Source organism: Apis laboriosa, unplaced genomic scaffold (assembly GCF_014066325.1).
Source record: "Apis laboriosa isolate Shangri-la unplaced genomic scaffold, ASM1406632v1 scaffold4_cov146, whole genome shotgun sequence".
Taxonomy (NCBI): Eukaryota; Metazoa; Arthropoda; class Insecta; order Hymenoptera; family Apidae; genus Apis; species Apis laboriosa.
In genome coordinates, this window is record NW_025223501.1 from 751,617 (window position 1) to 772,010 (window position 20,394).

The 20,394-nt window shown below is 27.8% G+C and overlaps 2 protein-coding genes across 5 annotated transcripts in view; one reads left to right on the top strand and one right to left on the bottom strand.

Moving 5' to 3' along the window:
• Window positions 1-6,157, bottom strand: part of LOC122717163 (aquaporin-like) — a 33,976-nt gene extending 27,819 nt beyond the window's left edge. For 3 of the 4 annotated variants that reach the window (XR_006347158.1, XM_043940961.1, XM_043940962.1), the window contains exons 1-2: window positions 5,972-6,157; window positions 3,116-3,275 (exon numbers count right to left, since the gene is read on the bottom strand). Coding sequence is in view for 2 of the 4 variants with exons in the window: in XM_043940961.1 (XP_043796896.1) it covers window positions 3,116-3,251 (136 nt within the window). In the remaining 2 variants the exon portion in view is untranslated. Of the gene's footprint in view, window positions 1-3,115; window positions 3,276-4,145; window positions 4,153-5,971 lie in introns of all 4 variants that reach the window. The other variant, XR_006347159.1, reaches the window with a different exon arrangement.
• Window positions 6,158-13,684: 7,527 nt separating this feature from the next.
• Window positions 13,685-20,078, top strand: LOC122717376 (coatomer subunit beta'). Its single transcript, XM_043941407.1, has 8 exons — window positions 13,685-14,132; window positions 14,664-15,015; window positions 15,092-16,030; window positions 16,126-16,361; window positions 16,435-16,773; window positions 16,849-17,448; window positions 17,636-17,722; window positions 19,607-20,078. The coding sequence occupies exons 1-8, from the start codon at window positions 14,130-14,132 to the stop codon at window positions 19,643-19,645; spliced, it is 2,595 nt and encodes an 864-aa protein (XP_043797342.1). The 5' UTR covers window positions 13,685-14,129; the 3' UTR covers window positions 19,646-20,078.
• Window positions 20,079-20,394: the final 316 nt, after the last annotated feature.

Here is a 20,394-nt window from a genome sequence, read left to right on the forward strand (position 1 = left end):
TTCCACGCTCCAATTAACGTCGCTTCCGTGCTTTCCGCAACATGTTCACCTCAGCATCTCTTCGCTTGACAAATTCTCTATAATCTAAATAAGAAAAAATTTTTCTTCTTCTAATTGAATTCAGGTTAGTTTGCTGAGATAATAATACCTAATTAAGATTAGGTAAATATTGATTTAAAAAAATATTTAAAGAACATTGAATAGTTAGAAATCTTCTAAGAAATCTTTATCGTTATTATATTAATTTTCATAATTTTGGAAAAAAACATTTAAAATATCAGGCTAAGATTAGTTATGATTTGATTATTTCATCGAAATCAAATTTTATCTTATCAATTGTTCATAAATTAACTGTATCTTTTCATATATGTTACACTCAAATGAGTTACAAGTATGACAATAGGTCAAGTTCGCAGTGAATGTCTAATAAACCGGTTTCCAAAACAACACTATTTATATTCTTTTCATATCATATCGTATATCAATTATATAAAAACTCCAAATAATCAGCATTACGTTTAATAATAATAAAATTTTCATTTAAAGTTTCTTCACTGAAACATAATATTTATTTCATTATTTTATTATTTTATATACTTTTTAAATTTACATATGGATAACCATAAGATTCTCATATTAGCTAATATCATCATATCATATCATCTTATGTAGAATCAGAATTAAATTCCTTTCATTTACACATGTTCATAAGATAGTGCATCTCGTTAACTTTCTAAGTCAAAATAAAATATCATAAACAGAATTTATGGATCGATTTTCATGAGACGAAAATACGAAATTTGAAGATCCTCCTGAAAGATCATTCATTCGAATTTACGAATCCAAATAATGGACAGATTATGAGTTGGATGTGTTTCAATTAGAAACCTCTTGAAGAATCAGGTTTATCGATGACTTTTACGGACTGGAAAGAAAGTATCACTCGAAAGTATCTGGAACGAGGAAAATGAGGGAAATCACTACGATTATATCGATATTGTGGCGCCACCATAAAGGATGTTGTTTCACGTGATTTTGTGTTTCGCAAGTGGGGCAATCATAAGAACGTACTTTGTTAATGGATCTATAAATTAGAATAAACAATGTGTGTGACGATAAAATATTTAGGAAGTGGAATTTCATTTTCTTTATTCTAAAAAAAACTTTATTTAGATTATTCGAATTATTCGAATATAAATTCAATCATCAATTGAAACTACTTTATTATTGTGAGTCTGTTATTCCTTTCAATTGAAATGTCTTTTAAAGTTTTCTCATTAGACAAATCACTTAATTTTTATTCGTATTAATGTAAAAATTTTTTATTAATTAGCCGTTTCACAGTGGATTATTCGAATGAACTGACACGATAATCATTTTTTCAAATATATATAAACATTTCTAAATATAAAATAATTTTAATATAAATAATTTTCATATAAATAATTTTTTTTATCGAGAAATATAATTATATTAAAAAATATATATATTTATTTTTTTTATATCGCCAATAATTTTGCAAGGATTATTAATCAATGATTGATAAATATTTGTTTCTTATGTTAATTCAAGGTACGTTAAAAAGCTCAAAAAGTTGGAAATTAACACGATACTTTCAACAGCCCTCAGTTTCCATAACGGTGCTTCTAGAAACCGGGTTTAAATCTTGTTGCTGAGTATCGACATGGTTTTATAGTCGTGGTAAAAGATGAGGTATCCTTAATATTTTTTGAAAATCATTTTCATGGTAGTATAATTTCATTTCATTTTTAAAATGATGCATTAAATTTTCAATATCGCAATTTATCAATTAATCAATTTTCTAGGGGAAAAATATTTATTTTTATGATCATATTCAGAGAAATATAAGATTTTAAGGTTAACAATCCCTAGAAACATTTTTCTAACCTTAACAATTCTCAAATAACAGATCTGTTAATCCAAATATAAAATTAAATGAGGCATAGTAAAGTTATAGCAAATACATACGGATTTTATTATCCGGCAATTTGTAGCTTGTTGATTTACACGCTACAATGGTAATAACGATTATTCCTCAACACGGTGATAATTACTTCACACTATGTCACAACTATGTAACGAATGAGCTATTTTCCGAGTTATTATTCATCATAGAATCATTCAAATCTCTGACATATGCAAATGCAATTCATCGAATATTTTTCAAAAGTCAATTGAACCGAAATTTGACACGCAAGAACGAAAATGTTTAAAAGTTGTTAGATAGTTGTTGATAGTTTCCATTTATAATTTAGTGACATTTATAGTAATAAATTGAAGCCACTTAATCTTTCTCGCATAATGATATCCATCTAACGTGGTACGCTAATTACATTTTCCAAAAAAACATTTTTCAAATATATATAAACATAAAAAAACTAAACAAATAAATGCATCATAGATAGATATTTTCCACTATGAGATAATTTTTCTAGCAACATAGGCAAGTTTTTTTCGTCGTTTTTCACGATAAATGAATATGTGGAGCGTGGAATATAATTAAGGTCGATTATTCACCGCTCACGACTTCCGTTTCACGTGATGTACTTTCCGGTTGATCGCGAGATCTCTGGCATCTTGTTTTCTTGAAATGCATGCCGCGTTGCCCGTACTTTCTTTTCTTTCACCGAGTAGGATCGAATGTACAACATTCACCTTTCTAAGCGGTATGCTCGAATTTTTATATCTGGCGGAATTTCATCGGGATTAAAGGAAATTCCTTCTCCAATCATCTTTTCATTTTCTTTTCTTTTTTTCTACATGTCACTTTTTTAATCGTCGTGTTTTTTCCACACGAAATTAAGAATGAAAAATTTCATTGATTTTTCATTGGTGAATCGTCTTTAACTTAATTTTACAGAATTAAAGTAAGAAAGAAAGTAAATAAATTTTTAGATTTTTTTTTTATTTTCAATCTTTGTATTTGAAATAATTGAAAACATCCCTCAAACTTTATAGCTATTATATTTTTTGAAATATCTTCGAAATTAAAAAGTTTTTTACGAAAAATATCTTCTAAGATTAAAGATTAAAAGGCTTTAAAAATTCAAAATATCCGTAGAAGCTGAGATAAATAGTTGAAAAGTTCACTTACATGGTGTCACGATCTTTTCCTTTGCAGCCTGTATGCTCGAGCTCGGATTGAACGTGATGCCAAGGTCTTTCGATTTTCCACCCGCATTGTCCGCGATTCCACCCGTCTGTATTATCGAGATTCCAGCTGGTTCCATGTCGATCGAGTTTGCTTGTTAAATCTGTCGGAAATTCAACCGAATTATATTTTTCATACTAATAGATGAGAAAATCGAATATTTCGAGATAAAATACTTGGAGGAAAATGGAAAACGAAATAACAATTTTGAATGCACTCTTACATAGAGAAAAATTTTCACGAGAATAAACGAAAATTTCTATTTTTGATTCAAGATTTCTCTGATCAATATTGTGAAATTAGCATATATCGTTTCTCGATTTTCTTTGTCAGAAGAACGAAGTTTTTTTTTTTTTTTTTTTTTATAAAGAAATCGTAAATCGCGTTGACAGAAAAGCAAAAAATAATATTTACAATCATACGATTGTAAATCATTTCGATATTCATCTGCGTCGAAAATGAAAATTGATAAGGAGGAACGTGTGTCTGTCGTTGCAAATCTAATATTACGTTTTCTGCATTCTCAATGTCAAGAGTATTGCATATAAATTCTATTTTTCTTCGCATTATATAAATCTTGAATTAACTTTCAATTTCTTTTTAACCAATGAATTGAAGCATCTCTATATTCAAAAAATCGAAATTAGATCGGTTATTTGTAATTAACAAATTTTTATTTAATTTTATTTGTCAATATTACATCTTCGATAATTTGAGGATCGAATACTGAAAAATCAAAGATTATTATCTTTATCCTTTGCAATATTATTTTTTTATTTTAATTAGAAGAAAAAAAATTATAATGCAAATCCTTTGCATTAAAACGGTTTCGTTAATTATTCTTATACAAAAATACACACAAGTTCCAGGATTTAATTAATTTTCCTTTTCTTTTTTTATTTTTTTTTTTTACCAAGCCAAATTTAATTTCCAATCACAAAAATATCGCGATACAACTCGATCAAATACTTACCACGATCCTGTGCGCCGGTAATATTCGCGAGATGACAGGAAATCGAGGGTGTATAATCGAAACAGAAGCCGGTTAATTAGCCAACCGCAGTCACACTTTGACGCCGCGGATAATTAAATTCTGCCGATTGAAACTGAATTCGTCTAATTGATACCGAGTTCTGTTACCGTGCCAAGACTTAATGACCGGCGTTAACGAGCCATGTTATCATTGTGTTCCCATTACACCTAGATAATTACTTATGGAAAAACAATTTCGAATTTTCTTATCATCGATCGAGATTAGATTAATGGGATAAACTCCTTATGGGATAAAGAGGATATCCAGATATTTTTTTATTTAAAATAAAATTTTAAACCCTTTATTTTGGCAATGAAAGATTCTTAAATTTAATTCGACAATTGTCACACTTGCTAACACACGTTTGTAAATTTATTATCAGAAGACATTATTGATAACAAAGATTTAATAATGTTGAAAATGTCTGAATGAAATTGCATACTTGTTAATTCACATGACACGTTTGTAAATTTATTATCAGAAGACCATTATTGATAACAAAGGTTTAATAATGTTGAAAATTCTGGATGAAACATGATTAAAATATGGAAATTAAATTTAAATTAATTGCGGTTTAATTCTTTCTTAATTGCAATATTAACAAATTTTGTTAAAAATCGAACAACGAATTGAAACTTATTTTTATTAATTAATGAATTTCAATCTTTGAATTTGTAAAATCGATTTTATTATATGTGTTTAATTTCTGGAAAAGACAAGTTATTCACATTGATAATTTGATTCGTAATAAAGAAATGGAATAAATGATCGTTCAAAAAAAAATACTCGTAACATTGTTTCTCTATTTTGTGATTTATCAAATTATGGCTTCTAACTGGCTCAAGCTAACCTTTAAGTTTGATATTTACACCTTTAAAATTCTTATTCTTTTATTTGAATATATCTTGGAAATACAAAATATTTCACCATAGTAATTAACTTATTACTGCAACGATTCACGTTTATTTAATATTTTGTAAATGTATTTGTATTTTGTATTTATAAATAAAGTAATAATTATTCGGTTGATTATCATAGACAAAAGAACTTTACTGCATATTCTGGACCCTGTAAAGTCATGGATAATCATATTTTAATCCCTGACCAAGGATTTCACGATAACGATGTAATCTTTCATGTGCGCGTAAACATAGGTATTGTTGGTAATCAAAAATCATGTATGTATATACATGAAATTTAACGTACCGTGACCAAACTGTAAATTAGCAGTTTCCAATGTGAATTGCCCTTGCGATTAGAATTCGTGTTAGAGAAGAATTCAAATAATTTCTTAATCTTAATAACTCTTTTAATCTCCATATGCGTTATCTGAATTTAATTTTTTTATCAAATCAATTACACCTTTGCTTATATATACTCGCCTTCAACAATTTCATCGTTCCTTTATCGGATTTTATTCATTCATTTTTTAATCTTTCGTAAATTTAATAACTTTGAAATCTCATCGATTCGAATGATTCGAAATCATGATTTTCACTTTTTCCGAATTTTAAATTCGGAATACAAGAATATCCCGAAATTCAAAAGTTTCAAAAATTCAAATTCAAATCTCTTCGCCCTTTTTTTTAAATTCAAAATTAATCCAGAAGTTTAAACTTCGATTCAAATTCGAAAATAATCCGATTCCGATCTAATAAATATCCGTTCTTATTATTACTCGATTGCGAAAAAAATAAAAAAAATTCAAAATATTCGATTATTAATTCCAAAAAAGAAAAAAAAAAAGAAAAAAAATTACGACACACCTTAAGCGACCTGGAGATCGGCCAAAGGGGTTAATTTATCTCGCAGCCTCCTCCCTCGCATGGGGCGCCGCAGATTGGAAACACGTGGTGCACCACCTTCCCTTGATGCGGCCACCACGTTGGAAACGGCTACCGTCACACCTGGACGAGAACAGAGACGGTTTTACTTCCGCGATTCGGCACCGAATGTCGCGTGGCTTCGACGAGACTGAATCGTTTCGCGACTCGTTTCTACCTCTATATGTAGAAACTCCTCCTCTGCCAGACACCGAGTCTCCCGTTACTTACTGCCAAATCGATCTGCCGACACAGTTTCCCATCCTTTTCGATTACAACCGAGGTGAGGACGATACTCTTGGAACGCTTCGTTTTTTTTTTTTTTTTTTTTGAAATTAAATTAATTTAAAATTCAAACAATAACAATTTGAACTTACTTACGTTGGTGTTTCGCGTAAATTATTCTCATTAGTTTTTAATTGCGTCATGAAATGAGACAGAATTGTATTATGTCAAATGGTTTTTTTTTCTTTTTTATTTCGATTGAGAAATTATTTTTATCAATTAAATTTATCGGATAAAATTTTTACATGAAGTGGAAGGGATTAGTTTATTTAGATCGGATAGCTGTTATTGAGATATTCGATTGATTACGTGAAATTCCACGTGAAAATTTATTGCGAAACATAATATATATATATATATTTTTCTGTCTTGTTAAAATTCTGATCTGTTAAAGAAACAATAACATAACTTTTCTGCGAGTATAAAAACATTGAGATAAGAAAGTTTCGCTCTTTATCTCGAAAAAAAAAAAATTTTCCTGTCTTGAACTATTTAAGAAGAACAAAGAAGGTATAACGATATCCATCGTTATATGAATTCGATAAAATTTATTTCGTCTTTCTCGATTCAATTTCATCCCTTGACCCGAAATAATATTCTCAGTCATTATCATCCATTTGAAGGATATTCTTCTTGTGATATATTCTTTAGAAAACGTTGCAAAATTACGGAAATACGGGAATTTCGATTCGGTGATCGTAAATCTATGGTGGGAACAGTCAGAATTGGAAACTTCACGGTGACAGGGATCGGTAAAAGCGCAAGTTTTATTGCGGAATACTTTCAAAGAGAATGGATTGTTATGTCACGTAGTAGTACGTGAACGAGCCTCGTCTTTTACGAGGTAAAAAAACCATGGCAATAGTTCAAAGATCTTTAACGTCGGTTTATTAAAAGCTGATCTTTTTCTAAACACGTAGGGCTTACGTCTCTGTGTATGCGCATACACCTCAATTCTTATCCTTTCTTTTTTTTTTTTTTTTTTTACGCTCGCGTTAAGAGATAAGAGATCACCGATGATCGATCGTAGAATAATAATCGCAATATGATGATACGAGATCACGGATGTTTCTCAGTTCGCATAAATCGTGGTGCACGTACACCAGCACGTGAGCAGAATTTAAATTTTCGCTTCAATTTCTGTGAAACTTTAATTTCCCTATGTAAATCTTCAATTTAAGAAATATTACAACAAATTAGATAAGAATCTAAGAATCTAAATTGCAAATTGAAAGAGAACGAATAGAATGAACGATTGAACAATTTGTAAATTGATTGTCGAAAGATGAATTGATCCGAATTGGTTTTTTATTTTTTAAAAAATGTAGAATTACTTCTAACCTCTTTAATTTTTATCAAATGTGTTTTCAATAATATATTTGTTAGATTCAGAAACTTTATATTATTATACTACAGGAAATTACATCGATCCATTGATTTTTAGTAATATAAATAGAGAAACTCATTTTCTATATTTCACGTTTTTTATATTTTTAAAAAATACATCATAGTATCCGGATCTATATATAATATCCAATTTAAAAGATAGTGAAGGAATCAGTCCAAAAATTGTTCATTCGCTATGACTATCATTTGTTTCGTTTAAAAAAAAAGATTAAAATTGAAAAACTTTCTATTACAAATCATAATGCGATTTATTGATTTTTATAAACACGTGTTATATGTATAAAACGTAAAATTTATGATTTTCCAATTTGATGCACGTAAAAAAATAATAAATTAATTCAATTTTCAATTTTTCTCTCGTACATAATGTAATGTAAAGAATTTCGTTCTCATATAGCTCGATTTATCGTTTATGAACCGGTCAGAAATAGAGAAGGAATTATTTGCGTTGCCAAATATTCCCGCGTTATTTCTAGCCACGCGTATTCTTGCAATGTTGCATAATTACGAATACACTAACAATCACTCAATCGAGAGGGAAAATTTCACGAAACGAAGAACTTCGATCTATCGATCGATCATTTTCTAAATAGGAATCTTTGATACGTTATCGATCCATAATTTTCATCATCGATATCGATATCGATATCGATATCGATCATCGATAATTGCACGATAATGAACGAGTGAAGTAGCAATCGAAAAGATTCGTTTCTTGATAAAACAGTGTTGAATTATTATTGTTTCAAAATTTTTCAATTTCGTTCGCAATTAATCAAACGAATCGTTTCCTGAGGAAATTATGTTTCGTAAAGAAAATGTATATACTAACGTTTTATCGTTTTTTTTAGGTGAAATATTATTTTTCTTAAGAAAATGACATATCTTTTGCATTAACGTTATAATATTGATAAGAGATAGAGAAATAAGTATGTTAATTGTCAAGTGGTTGTTACCTTGATGAGTACTTACCAGTGACGTAAGAGGGTCACGGATGACTGGAATTAAATGAGATATATAAATTAGATAAATAGGTTTTTTATATAATTTTAAACATTTTTAATATTATAATAATAATATATAATAAAAAATATGAATTTAATCAATTAATTTTTTTTCAGGATATATTCCATCAACTCTATCCACCTGATACCGTTGTCACTTGAAATAATATGGAAAAACATCTATTTATAAGATTTAAAATCGAAGAAAAGACGTAATATGATTTTACAAGTGGAAGTATATGACAGATTTGAAGGTTAATTTTATTCTTTTCAAATGAAATATTAATTTTTTATAATAAGTTTATTTATATAAATAATTGAATATTAAAACAATAAAATCGACTTTCAAATCTTATATGTCTTTACTTGTGAATAAATCATTATTCACAATATTATCTCTTTTCTGAAATAAAATTTCGTGCAATCGTATTTATTTCAATGCGAATCAGCTATTTATATTATCTTAATTCTCATGTGATAATCAAAATAAAAAATCAAACTGTATAAATTACTCCTGGTATTTAACCTGTCGAGAATAGATTGTAAATGGCTGTAAACAGCAATATGACATCTACGTTGACATTAGCTTTGATAAATTCCTTTGGCGAACCGATGATTAAATTAATCGCGACAATAAATATATAAACGTGGGATTTACCGATTGAGAAAAAGTAGGTAAATTCGAGCAAATTGCGCGGATTTTAGAGGATCATTTTCCATCTGTCTCAATTTTCTCATATTAATCGATTTTATCTTAACTATGGTTAGGATTTCGAATGTGAAGCTAAGTGTATTCATGTCGATGTGAATCGTTCGATAGAGAAAAAAATAAAAATCGAAATGATTGTGATTCTTATTTATTTTATTTTCATAATCCTTCATTCATATATATCATGACTTTAACTTTAATATCTTAAAGATATTCTCAAACAAACTCTTGCACAATTAAAATAATGAAATATTATAAAATTTACACAATTTATATAAAATACAAGTATTAAAATATTCTCTTTTATAATAGTAATAAATTTGATAATAAAGAAAGAGAGAGATTTACGTAATAAGTTTTATAAATTCTGAAATATTTACTTATCCTATTTGATTTGTAGTTATTAAATTATGCAAGAGGGTTCTGAGGGCTCTGAGGCTCTGAGAAACTTTAGAAATAACCAAAGTTTATGTCATCATATTTGTCATATTGGCTAATTTGATTCAAATTTCAATAATAAAATGAATACATTGTCATCTAATATTGTAAGAGATCAAGATCATTTTTCTTACTTATCGTGTATGAAATATTTAATAGGCACGTTCTCGATTTATTACTGATCCATTACTCCTTTCCAAGTAATAAGAACTTCACTACAATTACGCGACGAATACATTATTTATTCGTTTCTTTTTTCGTCATTAATGCTTTTCGTATTTTTTTATTTGTTATTATTTTTTTCAGTTCTTTGCACAGATTTTTATTTCACAGTTTCATCGATCATGCGTCATGTTATTCCATAGATGGAAACGCTCTTCTTTCTTTTTTTTTTTTTTGTTTTTCTTTCTTCTGAACGTAGTCGTCGATCAGTCTGTGATCTATGCTATCGATCGACGCGCTGCTTCGGAAAATCGTCACAGCGGAAGTTATATCACGTATTGATATACGAGAACACGAAGATTTAAGATCGGAGACGGTTTCACGAGAGGAAATTCCTTTCCCTTTTTGCTAGTATTGGTTGTTGGTTCTTGCTTCCGGCTACCAGAGACTTCTGGTATCCGTTTCCCGGTCGGGTTTTGTTCTTTTGAAATATGACATCTAGGAAGTCAGGTATGTACCTGAATTACTCTCACATGATCATTCCTATAATCACTCATTTTTCCTGAGTCTTAATCCTTTGTTTTCATTTTCTTTTTTTTCTTTTTTCTTTTCTTTAGTTATTAATGAAAGAGAAAATTGAATATTTTTTGAATTCTTCAAGATGATGATACTGATTTGCGAGATTACTTAACTCTTAGAAAATAGGTTATGTTTAAAAAAACATTAGAAAAAATTGTTTTAATATATAGTTTTATCTCTTTAAGAAATAAAATATATGAATCATCTTTTATAATAATTAACAAAATAGCAAATCGTTTAATATATTTTAATTTTAATGATAAAAATTATCATTTGTTGACATATCATTATGTCATTTATTATACAATATATATATATATATATATGATTTAACTTGTAACTAAAATGCTTTATTTTCATAATTATATAAGAGAAGATGATTCTATTATATTATAATCAATAAAATTTGCATATGTTTTCAGATGTCAATTTTTTACTCTGCACAGTCCGAAATTCAATATTCATCGATATAATTGGCGCAGCTGTTAACAAATATAATTATACATATTCGAATTGATAAATCAATCATCGTTATCAATGAGTGTCGATATGATATTTCTATTTATCAAACAAATCCAGAAGCTAAAATACAATATCAATAGTATTTCTGGTTGATTTGTGGTCGATGATAAGTCAACGAATGGGCTAACTAACCGATCATGGTTTCGCAGAACGTTTTTTCGCAATCGAGACGGGTCGACGACTCGAAGCTAAAGACGAAAACGTTCCCTTCCGTATTCGTGGAATTTCGAGACGAGTAACTCGCAGTAAACGGTGTATAATATTAAGTTGAGTAATAAGTTCGCGTTTCTCTAATAGAACATTAACGCTGAGAAAATTGAAGAGGAGTTCTTAGGTTTATCATTTAGAAATTATAATTTGAAAATATAAAAATATAAAAATAATAAATATATAAAAATATGGAAATATAGAAATATAGGAATTGAAATATCTTTTAAATTTATATAAAAATATAGAAATTTAAAAATATGGAAAATATGTTATTTTTTAATGTTGAAAATTTAAAAAAAAATTATTACAACTTCAAAGTTGTTCTTAAGAATCAATTTTTGATTTAATAAATTTAATTAAAATTAATAAGTTTAAATTAAGTCCAACTTGAAATAAATTAATTATGTATTTATTACATATTTTTGATTTAATTCATAGTTTTAGTACAATATTCGAATCTATTATACATTTATTATACATTCATATTTAATATATCTGATAATTATTTCTCATTAAACAAACTATAAAAGAATAAATTTAATGAAATAACGACATTATCTAAAATCAACTATCAAGTATAATTACAAATTATATATTTTGCCAATTATTTTTCGTCAAATAAATATTATTGTCATGTTAATAATTCTAATAATTCTATTTGTATAGTAGTTGAGTAATCTAAAATGTATGTAAAATATACATACAAAGAATGAAGAATAAAAAAAAAAAAAGATGAAGAAGTCTTATTTCAAATCTATTCTACTTTACTTATTTTTTAATATTCATATTTCCCTAGAAGCAAAAATAATTCGACCGCAAAATCATAACTACCAGATCTTCAGAGACCATACCTAAATGGTTAAAGTTCAGAAAGCGGGTCACCTCTTTCTGGATCGAGAAGAAACAATCACGAACTTATTTTTTCCCTAGAAAAACTTTTATAATGATAATTTCAGCTACTTGTTTGGATAATTATGATTTGATGATAGAAAATCCACAGATTAGTTAATAAAACAGATTTATCTTGTAAAAGAATACATGGAGATTATTAGAAAGAAATGTTATTATCATTTAATAATTTATTAAAAAATTAATCATAAAATTTGATAGAAAACTGCTGAGAGAGATAATATATGCAATAATAATTTAAACTTTTGAATACTACTATATATTATACACTAAAAAAGTTGCGAAAAAAATATTGAAATTTTCAATATATAACAAATTTAAAATTTATGTTCATTCCACAAACATGATATTTGTAATTCATAAATGTTTAAATGTTCTATGTTTTACATTCGTAATATAAAACTTAGAAGATTAAAAGAATTAAGAAAGACAAAATATAATTAATTGTTACTTACTGTTTTGAAGTTCTTGATAATTAATAATCCAAACTTATTAGCATAAGTAGTATCATTATTACACAAATTGATCTATCATAAATATTCGAGTTATTAAAAATATTATAATTTCAATAAAAAAAATAGTTTTTTTAATCAGTTTTTCAAACTGAAAGTCCATCTTTTCTCAAAAATTAATAGAATATCTGAAAATCGATTTGTCAACTTACAAGATAATAAAATTAACAATTATAAAGTACATGTTTCATTTTTATTCAGAAGAAATATTGTACACTTCATGATAGATGCGTGTACAAGAATAATTACATTTTCAAATTATTTCGTGAATCGCATTTACATACAATGAATAATCGCTATATTTTTATATTGATTTATTGATACAAATTATTTATCATTCTTTTTGATAAAATTTCAATGAAGCACGTGCTTTTATTGTTAATATTTCTTCAATTAATTGCAAAGAAATATACTTATAATTATCTTATCAGTTTAATTTTTTATTGTGTTCTTATTAATTAATAAAACAATTTATAATAATTGTTTTAGGAAAAGACAAAATTAATTAAATATCGGCATTATTATCTAAAAATTTGGCAGAGCAAATATGGACAAAAAAAACAAATAAAGAAGATAGAACAAAAATTAAACACTTAGCGCCATCTCTAGAGTGCCATCGTTATAAATAAAATCAATATATAAACAAAGAAAATGATAAAATGATATAGCGATAGCATAAGAATTAACATTCAACGCCATATCAAAAACATCTTTCTAAAGACAAAATAAATTAGAATTGAAGATCAACGCCATCTCGCGTTTGAACTTCAAAATCTAGTAAAATGTTAAACATTTTCATTATTTTATTTTTAAACCTAAATGGACATCGTATATGACATGATATATAATAATATATTGAATGCTAGATCTATTCTAGATCTCGTTTGTAAAATAATAATCATTCCTATTATATTATTCAATAATATATATTTATTTAATAATTATTAAAAGAATTTTATTTTATCGATATTTCAACAATATTTAAGGGGTTATATGTGATTACAGACAGTACGTCATGAAAGTGCAGGTTAAGGATTTGACACATTGTATATTGCATCATTAATTTATAAATAAATCTTCAAATTTAATAAGTTTAACTCTATAAAAATTGCCAATAACATTATTATAAGATCCAATAGTATGTTCTATGAATAATTCATCTAATGATAAATATATTTGGTCGATTGTTCAATCCATGTGTAAAAACCTTTAGATCAACGCCATTTTTAGAAGGTGTATATTGTTGTGTAGTGGCAGAGAGGTTGGGCCACGTAGTTACTTCATGGGAGAAAATTTAAATTTTGTGTCTACGTTATTGGGCTTGGAATTGTTTAATACTGTAAATATACATTGTACAATAAAAAATGGTATGTATTTTAAAGATGCAAATAATGTAATTTAACAAATTTATCTCCTATTCCTATATTCCAGTTTATATTTCGCTTTAATGGTAGTGACAAAAAATTGTAATAATAATAGCTATATTATAACTATATATTCTATAATAAATAATTATTATATGATTGTTCTGATACAAAAATTCTAGATTTAAATGATTTTTAATGATACATCATTTTATTTTTTTATTTATTTTTTTTTTATTTTTGACAGCTGGCTATTTTTTGTGATAATTATCATTATAATAATGATAAGTTTATATTAAAAAATATATATAATATATATTTCATTCACTCAATGATAACTCATGCAATCAATTATAATTTTAATACATAATTTTTTTTATTAAAATATCACATTAAATATTAAAATATTCCAAAATGGTTTATTATTTAAATATATAATTCTTTTAATGAAATTCCTTTATTATATTAATATATTAACATTATGTAAGTCATATTATATTTTAAATGATAAATTTATATTTTCTTTTTCATCAGCCTCTGAGGTTAGATATCAAACGAAAACTGACTGCGAGGTCAGACAGAGTAAAAAGTGTAGATCTTCATCCAACAGAACCATGGATGCTTTGTTCCTTGTATCAGGGAAATGTTAATATATGGAATCATGAAAATCAAATGCTGGTCAAAACATTTGAAGTGTGTGATTTACCAGTTCGTACAGCTAAATTTGTGCCACGCAAGAATTGGGTTGTTACTGGTTCAGATGATATGCAAGTTAGAGTATTTAATTATAATACCTTAGAACGTGTGCATTCTTTTGAGGCACATAGTGACTATGTCAGATGTATTGCAGTACATCCAACACAACCATTTATATTAACAAGTAGTGGTATGTATTCATTTATTTTTTATTTTTAATAATTTTTTAATTCTTTTTAAAACTAATTTTTGTGTTTTCTTTTTAGATGATATGTTAATCAAATTATGGAATTGGGAAAAAGGTTGGATAGGACAACAAGTGTTTGAGGGACACACACATTATGTAATGCAAGTTGTATTCAATCCAAAAGATAACAATACATTTGCAAGTGCATCATTAGACAGAACAGTGAAAGTTTGGCAACTTGGATCTTCAACTGCCAATTTCACTTTAGATGGTCATGAAAAAGGTGTAAATTGTGTTGATTACTATCATGGTGGAGACAAACCATACTTAATATCAGGGGCGGATGATAACTATGTCAAAATCTGGGATTATCAAAACAAAACTTGTGTACAAACATTGGAAGGACATACACAGAATATTTGTGCTGTTTGCTTCCATCCAGAATTACCAATTATTCTCACTGGTTCTGAAGATGGAACAGTTCGAATATGGCATTCTGGAACATACAGATTGGAATCTTCTCTTAATTATGGTTTTGAAAGAGTATGGACAATTGCTTGTTTACGGGGTTCGAATAATGTTGCAATTGGTTATGATGAAAGTAGTGTTATAGTAAAAGTAGGTAGAGAGGAACCTGCAGTTTCAATGGATTCATTGGGTGGTAAAATCGTTTGGGCGAAGCACAGTGAAATACAGCAAGTGAATTTGAAAGCCTTGGGAGAAGAAACACAAGATGGAGAGAGGCTTCCATTAGCTGTTAAAGATATGGGTGCTTGTGAAATTTATCCACAAACAATTCAACACAATCCAAATGGAAGATTCTTAGTTGTTTGTGGAGATGGAGAATATATTATTTACACATCTATGGCATTAAGAAATAAAGCCTTTGGTCAAGCATCAGAATTTATTTGGGCAGCTGATTCAAGTCAGTATGCTGTTAGAGAAAGTAACACTACTGTAAAAGTTTTTAAAAACTTTAAAGAAAAAAAGAGTTTTAAACCCGATTTTGGTGCTGATGGTAAATATAATAATTATTTATTCTTAAAAAATATATAAAATATAATAATTATTTTTCTCTTTCGTATTTTATTTAGTTATATATTTTTTATTTAGGTATTTTTGGGGGATTTTTATTGGGCGTTTCATCCGGATCTGGCTTATCGTTCTTCGATTGGGATACGTTAAAGTTAATTCGTCGTATAGACATTCAACCTACACATGTCTATTGGGCCGAAAATGCCTCTTTAGTAGCATTGGCAACATCTGATCAATACTTTATTTTAAAATATCATACTGATGCTGTTGCAAACGCACCAGAAAATTCGGAAGACATTGAAGATGCTTTCGAGGTTTGTCATTTCCATCATTAACATTTAGAAAAAAAGATAATATTTTAAAATCTAATTGATTAATACCATATAGATGGTAGCAGAAATGAATGAAGTTGTAAAAACTGGTCTTTGGGTTGGCGATTGCTTCATTTATACAAATAGTGTAAATCGAATAAATTATTTTGTTGGTGGAGAAGTTGTGACTGTATCACACTTGGATAGACCAATGTATCTTCTTGGATATGTACCGAGGGATAACAGATTGTATCTATGTGATAAGGAATTATCTGTTGTTTCATATTCACTATTGTTGTCTGTATTAGAATACCAAACTGCTGTTATGCGAAAAGATTTTGAAACAGCAGATAGAGTTCTTCCCACAGTTCCCAAAGAACATCGTACGCGTGTGGCTCATTTCTTGGAGAAACAAGTGCGTATTATTGAAGAAATATACTGCTTAATATATTTTCCATATTTTAATATTTCAAATATCTTTAAACTCTAGGGTTTTAAAGAACAAGCATTAGCCGTATCTACGGATCCAGAGCATAGGTTCGAACTGGCTCTAGCTTTGGGAGATCTCGTAACGGCACATTCTCTTGCTAAGGAAGCAAATAGCCAGCAAAAATGGCGACAATTGGCATCTCTTGCCACGCAGAAAGGAAAATTGTGTTTAGCACAAGAATGTTTGCATCAGGCACAAGATTTCGGAGGACTTTTATTGCTCGCCACAAGCACAGGAAATGCGAATATGATTCAAAAATTGGGCGTAGACGCAGACGAAACTGGCAAGAATAATATTTCTTTCTTATCATATTTTATTCTTGGAGATCTCGACAAGTGCCTAGATATTCTCATAAAGACAGATAGAATTCCAGAAGCTGCATTTTTTGCAAGAACATATGCCCCTAGTAAAATTTCATCTATTGTAAAATTATGGAAGGAAAAACTATCAACTGTAAGCAAGAAAGCCGGACAAAGTTTGGCTGATCCTGAACAGTACGAAAATCTGTTTCCTGGATATAGAGAAGCATTGAAAGTTGAGCAGTTTCTTAGAGAAGAGAGTAAAAAAAAGATTCCGGCATCTGCATTTCCGGAAGTACAAGTAAGAATATTTTTTTTATATTTATATTTGTATTTTTTTTAATATTTTTTAATTTTTTAATTTTTTTATAAATTTAATATACGAAATTTTTATTTTTTCGATAATTTGAAATATCCTAAAACATATATTCCATAAGTATTGAAATATTAAGTTTCTAATTATAATTTTAATTTTGTGTTCATTATAGTCCAATGTCGATCGAAAACCATTCGAAGAGATGTTGGCAGCTGATTTGGATCTCGATCTCGAAATTGACGATACTATCGATACTACTGTAAGTAGATTCAGGTGATACAAAAAAGTTATATAAAATTGAAGTGATATAAATATAAAATTATCCAACAATTAATACAGATTATATTTGGTATACAATTGATTTTTTGTTATATAATTGCACATTTGTTTTAATTGTTTTTAATTAAAAAACAAGGAAAAATATATTATTATCGGTGAAAAGTCGCTTATGTATACCAAATCTAATGCTGACATGATATTATTAATATCATTAACATTTACAATAAATAACTATTTATTTTAAGTTTTTTATTTTGACAAAATTTTCAGAATATTTTTTTTTCTCTTTTTCGATAGTTACGTTAAAGTTATGTCGTAAAGTTTAAAGTAGTTACGTTAAATTAATTATCCTTATGTTATGATAATATGATTTCCTATTGTGACATTAATCGTAAAAATCAAGTATATTTTTTCGTATTATAAATTTTTTTTATCATTTCTTTGGTTTTGTTTTTATTTTATTTTTTTGCGTTTATTAATAATAGTTTAACTATAGAAATAATTAATATAAAATAATTTTATTATAATCAATTGTAATAAAATAATTTGGTTATAAATAACCGATATGCCATATCATTTATTGATAGAAGTTGAAATAATATTTATAAATATGTATTTTTATTTTACACCGATATATTGGGACGAGATAAGATTATATCAATATATAATAAGATCAAGACATTAAAATTATAAAAAGGAAGCAATAGGTGAATTGAGATCAAATGGAAAAGTAGCAAGGGGTGGGAGAAACAAAAAGGGGATAACTAGACGATGCCTTAATACCCTTAAATACAGACGCGTAATTCTAGAAGGGTATTACATTACTAAAACAGGCTGAAATCAAGCGTAACACGCACACGCGCGTTTATAGCGAATGTATGCGTGACGATATATCGATCTTGACCGATGTATGTGAACACGTTCCAGCTATCGAGCAGAACGAACACTTCATTAAATAAAGCAAAGAAAAGTGAAACATACGCAGGTATAAAAGGAAGAGAAAAACCGTCGCAGGTATGTGAAAGTAAAGGATTTTGAGACAATTATTTCAAGATCGATAATGATATTTTAAGAAATCATTTTTTTCTTTTCTAAAGAAATTTTTTATTCTTTTAAATATTGATTATCAAGATTCTTGAGTCATCAACAATCATGTAGAGAGAGTTGTGGGACCATAAAGTTTGTTGACTTCTCGCCAGTCACGGTTCATTCTCTTTACAGCCTTATTGCCATAACATTCGTGTACAGAATCCCTCTTTGTGTACCCTTTCCTTCGTTTATATTGTTTTATCACACTTTCTTCTTTCAGACAGCAAATATTTCTTTTATGGAATCGATATGTACCCTCATTACATATATGGTATCTATTTCTTATTAAAAATTGGCAATAAGAAATAATTGATTATTTGTTCAAAAAATTATAGTTCATTTTACGAATCGAATTTTTTAAAAATATTAATTATTATTAAATCCTTTATTTATATGACAGTGAATTTGTTGAAGTGCAATTTTGGTTTAAACAAGATTTTTAAATAATTTTTTATGACAAATATAATGAAAAATTATTAACAAATTTGCAAATGATTTTAAAAAAAATGATTTTAAAAAAAATGATTTTAAAAAAAATTTATCAAAAGTCTATATTCTTATAAATTTTAATTAAATATATATTTCTTTTAATTATTTATTTTATTATATTACATAAACAACAACAAAAATAATTGAAGAACTTTGTTAAACTTTCTCAAAGAAAAGGAATGAAAGAAAATTAATTTATGGTAGTAACAATTAAATATATTGTATAGCACATAAGTTCATGATTTTTTAAAATTGTTAACTATACAAAATGCGTTTTTTGTTCCAGGGTGTGAATCTTGACGATGACCTTCTTGAGGAAGATTAGTCGATTGGAGGCTAGGTAACGTGTATTTCACACGTGTAATATCCATTCTTCTGTCAATCATTCCCCACGAGCCAATCAGAATTGTTTAAACTCAAGTATTAAAAAGAAAAGATATCGCGAAAGAACATTTTTGTGCGCGAGTGTTTTTATCATGCACAATATTCAACCTGTGCACGCAGACTTTATTCATGTACCGAGAATTATATAGTATATTGTAATATAACAAAATATTCACATAAGTTTTCACCTGTTTTTTTCCATGGCCATCATTGCCCAATCTTGAGGTATCTTTTTTATCGATGCTTGGAAATTTAGGAAATCTACAAATATATGTTAATATAAAAAAGTTCAATACAATTTAATTTCCATTTTATTTTGCAGATAAATATTTCCGTGTTGGAGAAATAAACAATAAATATTTATATTCTGAAAATCAAAATACATTATATTTCCAATTTGTTGTCAACCCAGTTAACATTACAACAAAATAAGAATGATTCTCCATATCACCATCATCCAATTTTTTCCATGCTGAACAAACTTTCCTCTAAAGGACCCAAAAATAATTCGAACACTTTATAAGGAACACTCTTAACTCTCTTTGAAATCCGAATAGTCGACGATTTTCATGCATGCGTACGTGTCGTGAGCCACTGTAGAAAGAGAAAGAGATATATTTTGCGTGACTGGTACGTGCTCTGAGGTTCCCTAACACAACGTGCACTCAAAGAAGTCGTTAACTATCGTAT

Bases quoted from the DNA above. Each gene is read 5' to 3' on its own strand.
- LOC122717376 (XM_043941407.1), top strand. The intron at 15,016-15,091 runs GTATGTATTCAT...TTTTCTTTTTAG, and splicing joins ATTTATATTAACAAGTAGTG to ATGATATGTTAATCAAATTA. The intron at 16,362-16,434 runs GTTTGTCATTTC...AATACCATATAG, and splicing joins ACATTGAAGATGCTTTCGAG to ATGGTAGCAGAAATGAATGA.